Source organism: Felis catus, chromosome D1 (assembly GCF_018350175.1).
Source record: "Felis catus isolate Fca126 chromosome D1, F.catus_Fca126_mat1.0, whole genome shotgun sequence".
In the NCBI taxonomy this organism is placed as follows: Eukaryota; Metazoa; Chordata; class Mammalia; order Carnivora; family Felidae; genus Felis; species Felis catus.
This window is the reverse complement of record NC_058377.1, coordinates 105,415,065-105,423,407: the sequence shown is the minus strand read 5'-3', so window position 1 is coordinate 105,423,407 and position 8,343 is coordinate 105,415,065. Positions and strand designations below refer to the sequence as shown.

At 62.4% G+C, this 8,343-nt stretch overlaps 1 protein-coding gene across 8 annotated transcripts in view; it reads left to right on the top strand.

Moving 5' to 3' along the window:
- Positions 1-2,609: 2,609 nt before the first annotated feature.
- Positions 2,610-8,343, top strand: part of SYT7 (synaptotagmin 7) — a 61,899-nt gene continuing 56,165 nt past the window's right edge. For all 8 annotated transcript variants that reach the window (XM_023239910.2, XM_023239908.2, XM_023239905.2 and 5 more), the window contains exon 1: positions 2,610-3,012. In XM_023239910.2, the coding sequence (XP_023095678.2) occupies positions 2,982-3,012 (31 nt within the window). In that variant the 5' untranslated portion in view covers positions 2,610-2,981. The remainder of the gene's footprint in view (positions 3,013-8,343) is intronic.

The following is an 8,343-nucleotide window of genomic DNA, read 5'->3' as shown; positions in this document are numbered from 1 at the left end:
TTTCATCTTTGTGACAATTGAAGGGTATAGGTGGTGTTTTTCTCTCCGCTGTGTGGATGAGGAAACTGAGGACCAGAGAGTGGCGACAGATAGTCTGCCTCTGGCCACACAGCTATGAATAGCAGGGCCACATAAGTCTGTATTCTTTCTCTTCCCCCATGATTCTGCATGCCCTAGACAGAGCGAATGAGGCCCAGAGAAAGGGTGTCTTCAGGGCTTTCCCTGTGTCGGTGTTGCAGGCAGGAAATACAACCCCGCTGAGATTCCCAATGTCCCAGAGCCTCAGTTTCCACCGCTGTATCTCATGAGATTTATCCAGTATGTCTGAGGGACTGTCCATCTCTGACGTTCTGGAACAGTGGCTGTCTAATACCTCCTGGGAGCGAATGAGATTGGGATTTTTATGTTTGAAAGGGACAGACTGTAAGCTCTCAGATGGGAGCAAGCACTAGGCCTGCTGGTGAATTTCATAGTGGTTGGCAAAAGGCTGGAGCCAGCACCAAGGGTCTCCTCTCGGTTTTCCTGCCAGCTCCCTGGGCTGCTAGCTCTGGGCCCTTGGCTGCCTGGCCAGTTCTTTCCCCCTATAGAGACTTTGTCTCCACCATCTGTCGCCCGAGTGGTGGCCTCTCAGAGGTTCCGTCCCCGCCAACTCTGAAAAGCTCCATGATTCTAAATGCTTACAAAGATCTGTTGAGTTGCAGTGATGAATTCTGCTGTCGCCATCTGGACTCTCAGGTCGATAGGTGGGCAGATTCCTGGGCAGGAACCTTGCTATGTGGTGCCCGTTGACGACATGAGGTAGGGGTGGGAAGAAGTGGGCTATTTGGTCTTTACCAGCTAGAGCGCTGAGAGGGGCACCTGTGGGAGGGGGGTGGGGGAGCAGGAACAAGTCAAGACTGGAGACCCCGGAGTCCCAGCCTGTTGGCTTGGCTTTCTGGGATTTGCCAAAAAGGAGTATGTGGATATATACCGGATTCTTGGCTGCATGTGGGTAAGGACGGCTGCAGGGTATATGAAACATAATGGCCCTTGAGCAGGGGACGAGGGCTGAGATTTCTGGCCAGGGACTAATTATGGGCTAAGATCTTCGGATGCCTTTTTTTTTTCCCCTTCCATTTTTAATTAGAACATTCAATCCAAGGAAATCTGTTCTCCACCGGAACACTCTTCATGGAGGTTTACTTGGGGGAATTTCCTTATCTGTTTCTCAACGGAAACGCTGTGGGTGGAGGTGAGTGCATGTGTGTATAATAGGCTCCATACAAGTTCAAGGGTATGGGGTGTGTGTGTGTGTGTGTGTGTGTGTGTGTGTGTGTGCGAGAGAGAGAGAGAGAGAGAGAGAGAGAGAGAGAGTGAGAGTACTGGGGGAGATTGAGACAGGTTTGGTCCTGTGGGTGCTGGCTGCCTACTTGTGCTCTGGGAAGGTGGAGGTGTGGCTAGTTGTGAGCTGTGCAGTATAAAGTCAGTTAAGTGCATTTGTCCGGGTGGGATGAGGAATCTTGATTTTAGCTCACCTTTGAATTTCATTCACAGTGGAAAGGAGGGCAGGATGCTGCAGCTGGGCCAGGGGGAAGGGGGGATGGTTTGCCCTCCTGCCTAACCCCTTCAGTTTAGGGTAGGGGCGGGCCCCTTACTGTGCAATGCTTCAATGTCTGTATCTCCTGTGTTTGTGTGCCTGTGCATGTGTGTGTAGGGGGGAGGCGGTGGTGTGGTTGATTAGGTGTGTATGTGTGTGCAGGGAGGTCTCTGTACCTGAAACCATCCATAGTTCCAGGCTTTGAAACTTTGGGGGAGAAGGGCCCTTCTCCTCTCTGCCCCGGAATCAAACACTTGCCATTCTAGGGTTCACCTGATTCCCACTGGGCTGAACTGACAGAGGAGCTGAGAGAGCCAAGAGAGCCCCCAGGGTTGGAAGGAGGGAATTCTTTCTTGCCTTCAAGTGCTGGGATCCAGGAAAGGGAAAGGGGGCCAAGTGAAGGAGCAGCACAGGAGAGGGATGGATGGACGGCTGAAATGTCTGTTTTCTTCCTTTTTTGCGGCTAGGTTGAGTGAAGAGGGTCACTAGGCCCAGTCTGCCAGTGGGGGTGGCGATTCTGGTCCTTCCTGCCCCAACTGTGTTCAAATTCAGGGGATGGCCAGCGTGGCGGACCCAGGCTCAGCGCTGGCAAAAAAAAAAAAAAAAAAATCCACTCCTGGTTTTCGCGCACACCAGCCCGGCTTCCCGGGCCCGCCGCGGTGTCGAGTCCCGAGCTGACGCCCTCGAGCCGCCACCAAGCGGAAAACCCGGAGTGGGTTTCCACGCCTTTTGGAACGGAGTCAAAGGGCACCTCGGAGGAGGCGGCCGGCTACCCCGCCCTGCCGGATTCGAAGCCGCTGCCTTCGGGGGCGCGCCGGCCGGGCTGGTCGCGCCAGTGCGGCGGGTCCCGCAAACTCGCAGGACCCACCCGAGGGCTCCGCGCCCTCCCCGCGGGGGCCGCGGGCGGGGCGCGCGGGGCGGCCTTGGTGCCCTCGGGGCGGCTCCGGGCGGCGGCGGGCGCGGGCTGCAGTGCGGCGGCGCGGCCGGCAGCGGGCAGCAGCGGGCGCAGGCGGCAGCGGTGGCGGTGGCAGCGGCGCTCGGCAGCGGGCGGGCGGCGCCGGCGGTGCCCGGGGCGCGCTCACACACGCGCTCACACACACACATACACACGGCCTCGTACACACTCACACACGCTCCGGCGCGCACACGCGGCGCGCAGGCCGGAGGGAGGAGGCTCGGCTCGGCGGCGGCGGCGGCGGCGGCGGCAGCGTGCTCGGCGGGCGGGCGGGAGGGCTGGCGGGCGGCCCCCGCTCCCCGGCTCCGCGGCTCGGTGCAGCCCGCGAGGCCCCCGCCCTCGGACCCGCCCCCGGGGGTCGCCCGGCCCCATGCCCTGCAGCGGCGGCGGAGCAGCGCGCGGCCGCGGGAGGCTCTGAGGAGCCCGGAGGGAGCCGGCGACGAGGGGACCATGTACCGGGACCCGGAGGCGGCCAGCCCAGGTAAGCGCGGCCCCGCGCGGGCTGGGGCGCCCCGCACCGGCAGGCAGGACGGCGGCAGCGCCGGGCGCCGTCTCGGAGCCCCGGCCCGGGAGCCGCACAGACTCCCTCCCCCCCACCCCCCTCCACGGGGTCATCCCAGCCCCGGGGGCGCGGGCTTGAGCTGCAGCGGCTCGGACCCCGGCCCCCGCAGTCCGGGCGCTGCCAGGCTTGATGCCCGGCGCCGGCTTCGCAGTGTCCCCACAAGGACCTCCCCCCCCCCCTCACCCCCCAGCAGCCCAAGGACAACGTGTGTGGCGGAGCGAGGAGCCACTGCCCCCGCGGGAACCGGGCAGTACCCTCAAGAGGCACCCCGGGGTCCCCAGCACCAGTGCCCCCCCGGGTGCCGGGGCTGGGGGACCCCGGGAGGAGGATCCCAGGCAGCTTTGGGCCAAGGTTGTGGGCACCGAGGAGCAGACTGACATCGGCGGTGCCAACTGTGAATTGAGAGGGTGCCAGGGGGCAAGTGGGAATCTGGTGCAGCAGCAGGGGAGGGGGGCTTCGGAGAGGGAGGGTGGGGAACCGCAGGAGCGTGGAGGAAGGAGATAGGAGTACCTGAAGGGAAAGAGAGCAGAGATTGGTGAGATTGGGGGTGCCAGGGGAATGTGCTCCAGGGCTTGGGGGGGGGGTAAGGAAAGAACCCCAAACTCACTCCGGTCCTGTCGGGGGAGGGAGGGAGAGAGGCCGGCTCCTTTGCCTTTCTCCCGAGGGAGCCCGGGGAGTGGCCCGGGAGCCCACGTCTGCTTGGCATCCTCAAAGCCAAGCCGAGGAATCTTTCCTCCTTCCTGGGGAAATTGCTCTGCCGTTTCCTCCTTGGCTCCTGACGCCTCCTCACACGGTGCCCACCTGTAGGCAGGTCCCCTGCAGCTCCTGCTCAGGCTGTCTCAGCGCCCACCTGGGGTGCCCCACCCCAGACCCAGCACCCCACCAGTCTGCCATCTCTGGCAGCAGGAGGTGGTGGCGGCCGGGGGTAGGGGGGTCTCTGCTTCTGGGTTTCTCTGTGATGCTAAAAGCCAGACAGACACCCGAGAGCCGAGGACTTGCTCCCAAATGAGGAGCCTCCAGGCTTACTGTCTGACCTCCCAGAGTTGGGGGGTCCTGGGGGAAGGGACAGCTCTAAGGCCCTTCGCAGAAAGGGCCCAGAGCCCCAAGGCTTTTGAAGGCAGCCCGGTGGACACTAGCTTTGTCCACTCTTGTCCCAGCCCCACATTTGTTCTCCCTCTAGGGGCAGCCTCAGCCTGTCCCTGCCTCCTGAGGACTCGGGCTCTCACCACCATCAGATCACTGCAGCCCAGTGAGTCCTCTGAGCAGGACCTACTGGGTGCCAGGCATTGCACTCACTCAGCACTTGCGTGTAAGGGTGAGAGAGACTCAGTCTCCTTCTCTGGAACCTCATGCCCATCTATGAGTGTCCTCGAGGTGATGGCTGAAGGGACATGGCCTTTGGAGACCCTTCCCTTCATCTGTCGGAACCCGGGTCACCGACCCTGGCATCTTCCCCCAAGAGGCTGCCAGCTTCCAGCGCTTGGACCAAGGGCAGAGGCATTCTCTTGCCTGGATCACCCTCGAAGGAACCAGTAGCTTAGTTCAGAGGCCAGCTCTAGGGTATGAGAATGGAAGGGGGGGGGGGGTACAGTGAGGACACTCCCTTCCCCCTCACTCTGCCATGCTGGCGGCCTCCCCTTTCCTGGGAGGAACCCAATGGCCTGGGTCTGTGCCCTCATCCCCTCTCCCTCCTCCCTCTTTCCACCCACGCCTGGGCACCATGACATCACCACTCCCCAAGTACCTCTGTCCCCTCCATGGAGGCCAACTTGACGTGCTTGGCATCTTCTGGGCGAAGGGCCTGGAACCCAGCGCTGCCCCTGGCACGCTGGCAGCCCCCAAGCCTCTCCCTCTTCCCCCTCCTCAAACAGGCCTCCCCCCGGGGGTGGAGACCTGTGGTGCCCAGATGCAGGTTCAGAACCCTCCAGTGCCAGGGGCGGGGATAGCACTGACTGGGAAACAGGCTGGGTTGAGGTTCACATCTCTCTGGTGTGGCTGCTGGTCTGATGGGGCCAGAAATGGGCTGAAGAGGGCAGAGGCTGCCTATGATCCTGGTCCCCTGGGGCTCTCTGAGGGGCCCGAGTCATCAGTCTAGCCTTTGTACCCCCTGGCATCCCTGCCCACCTCCTAGAATCCCTACACCTCCTGCCAGACTACATCTCCCCTCCACCCCCAGCTTCCCTCAGGCCCCTCCAGACTCTGCTCCCCCAGGGAGGGCTCTGGGTCCCCCATTTCTGTCCCCCACCTCCCCTTTGGCTGGCACCTGGTGGGAGTGAGATATGCAAATTAATTCCTGTGTGACTCAGGCCCCTCCTTCTGGTGCCCCAGGGGCCAGTACCTTGTCTGTCCGATCCTCTCTTCCCACTCCCAGGAACACCTGTGGCCCAACCTTTTTACTATTTTCAGTCTCCTGTGTTCTCCCACTTCCCAGGCTGGTTCCAGAGTGTCCCCGAGGTACCCCCTCCCTTAGCCAGCTCACTCTGGCCTCCACAGGATTCACCCTGCCACTGAGACCCTTCCCGGGAGTTCCCTACCTACTTGGGCCCAGGGCCCCAGGCACTTCTGGGATCTGTCTCTGCAGAAGCAAGGGACTGTGGGAAAAAGCCAGAGCCCAGTGAAGAACGAAGACCAGCCCCCTTCCCACACATCCCATGGGCTTCTGCTCCAAACTCTGTCCACCCTCCCCCAGCCGTGCCTGCAACCTCCTCTCTGTCCCCTCTCTGTGCCCTCCCCAAGGCATGCGGCCCTCTCCCTGCCCTCAACCATCATCCTGTGTTCATCCCGAAGCTGGCCTGGTCTGGCCTCCCTGTGTCCCTTGGACCCAGGCCCCAGGCCGGGCAGGGCCTCAGCAGGCCTGCAGGGGTCAGCGTTGCAGTGGGCAGGCCAGGCGGCTTCAGGGAGGGAGGAAGGGAGGGAGAGGTGACCTTGCAGTGAGTGAGCGCACAAGGCCAGAGAGGGAAAGTCTGGGCCAGTGCAGCAGGGCTGGGAGAGAAGTCCGATCCTGAGGCTGCCTGCCCTTCCAGCTTGTCCCTGGGGGTAGCAGTACTCCAAGTCTTGTCTGGCCCACCTGTTAGTAGGCCCTGGCCTCCACAGCAACTCTGCCACAAAGGTCATTCTTAGGGAGTGTAGGGGACACAACGCATGGGGCAGTGGGCCTTGGCATGGTGGGTATCCTCTCTCAAGGCAGAAGGATCTGTGAGATTGTCCAGGCCAACCCTCCACCCACTGGGCACAAGTTAAGGGCAGAGGCCATTGGGTGATTCATGGGGCAGGAGTTAGGGTTATAGCTGAAAGGGCCACCAGGATTAGGGACCAGGGTTGGGGCGTGGGAAAGTCTGATGAGGCCTGACTCTGACCATTTTGCTGTCAAACTCTAGCCCCACCCCTATCTACCCCTCCACCCCTCCACACCACACCTCCCCCCGCCCACCACCGAGCCCATCTGCACAGGCCCAGACCGCCCTGGCTTGTGTGTCAAGCTTGGGCCCCAAGCTAGGACTAAAGAGCAAATGATCTCCCAAGAGGCCATGGCCGGGAGCGGGGGCCTGGGGCTGGGCAGATCTGAAACCCTGGGTGGGTGGGATGGCTTCTGTGGGCCTAGTGCCCCCAAACTGTGTGTTACTATGGAGACAGGACCCTCCTGGGCCTTGGGTCATGCTGTCTGCTGACCCTGTGGGAATAGCTTGACCAATGGGGCTGGGTACTCAAGAACTGGGGGTTGGTGGGGAGGAAGATAGCTGCAAAGCCCCTCCCGGTTGGGGAAGAGAGGCTACAGCAGGCTGGATTGGGGTGGGAACACGCAGGCCAGCAGGTGACAGGTGAGGGACAGCTGGAAGGCAGGGGAACAGGTGGGTGTCAGGCCCTAGGAACCTGGGCCCTGCCCCTTGCCGACCCCGAGCTTGGGCCCAAGGCGCACGGAAGGCAATATAGAGGACCAGGGAAGGGGTGTCCCCCTCCGCACCCCCTCCAGCCCAGCCCAGCAGGAGGCCTTGAGGGAAAGGCAGGGGAGGAGTGGGCGGTTCCTTCCCTGTGGCACCCCTCCTTTTCTCCCACCCCCACTGCCCGCCCACTCTCTATTCTCTGAGGGACTTTGAATCCTTATTGAATCTGATGGACCGTTTTCAATAACTGCTTCCCCCAGGGGAGTGAGCAGGGAGAGGAGCAGTGAGGGGGGCCTCGTGGGGGGGCAGGAGGCCCAGTCCTGAGCCAGGGACTCTTGGCTGGAAGGGAGTCTTTGGGACCGTCTCCTCAGAGGCACCAGTGCATCCCAGGTGGGTGTGGGCAGCTCTGCTCCGTGGGCAGCACCCAGCAGGTGGCACATGAGGCCGGTGAGGTCAGCTCTCTCTGTCGTGGCGGTCACTGGTCTGGCCAGGTGCCGGAGCCAGCCCGTGCCAGGTCCGGCCCGGGTGCCCGCCTGCCTTGCAAGGGAACCCCAGCCGGTGGTGCCAGTTCCACGGACACGGAGGTGCCTGACCGTCCAGGCAGTAGGGGGGGCAGCCTTGCTGGGCCCCCGTCCAACTCATGTCTGGAGGGCATGGCTTTGGTCTCACCCAGCAGAATTCCCCAAGGGTTGGAACGGAGTTGGCAGACAGCTTGGGACCTGTGGAAGGGGCTGGATGGTGCCCAGAGCGTGCGCCTGGAATCCTGGACCCCGTTGGTTTGGGAGGTGGGCTGGCGGTCGTCGGGCCTGCTCTGGGGGGCTCTGTAACAGCTCCCACCCGGAGGGCCCCCTAGGAAGGGGTGCGTCCCCTGTGGGGCTGGGCGGGGCGCTTGGATCAGGAGCCGGGATGTTTGGGGAATTGATGTATTCTTGTCATTGAACGTGTGGGGCCACAGCGCGGGTGGAAAGCGAGGGCGGGGCCGGCGGGGGAAAGCACTGTGCCGTGTGTACCTACGTGCGGGTGCGGGTGCCAGCTGGACTGGGTAATAGCTGCGCTCGCTCGTCTGAGTGCCGGGCGGGCTGTAAACAGCAGCTAATGAGTGTATTTGTAGTTAGGTGCCTTGAGGTGCACGGGGAGTTGTGACGGAGAGCGCTGGGGAGGGCGCCTCCCTTGGCCCTATATATACCCAGGCAGGCAGGGCCTGTGCCCTCCAGGGGCCCCGCCTGCCCCCTGCCACACCCTTCCACCTGCTGGCTCTGAGGCTTCCAACTCCTGGGAGCAGGGAGGGCCTCACCTGGCTGTGTGACGTGCATCGGTGTGGGGTGTTGGAGCTTTGGTGGGTACAGATACGAGCATTTTCACGACAGTA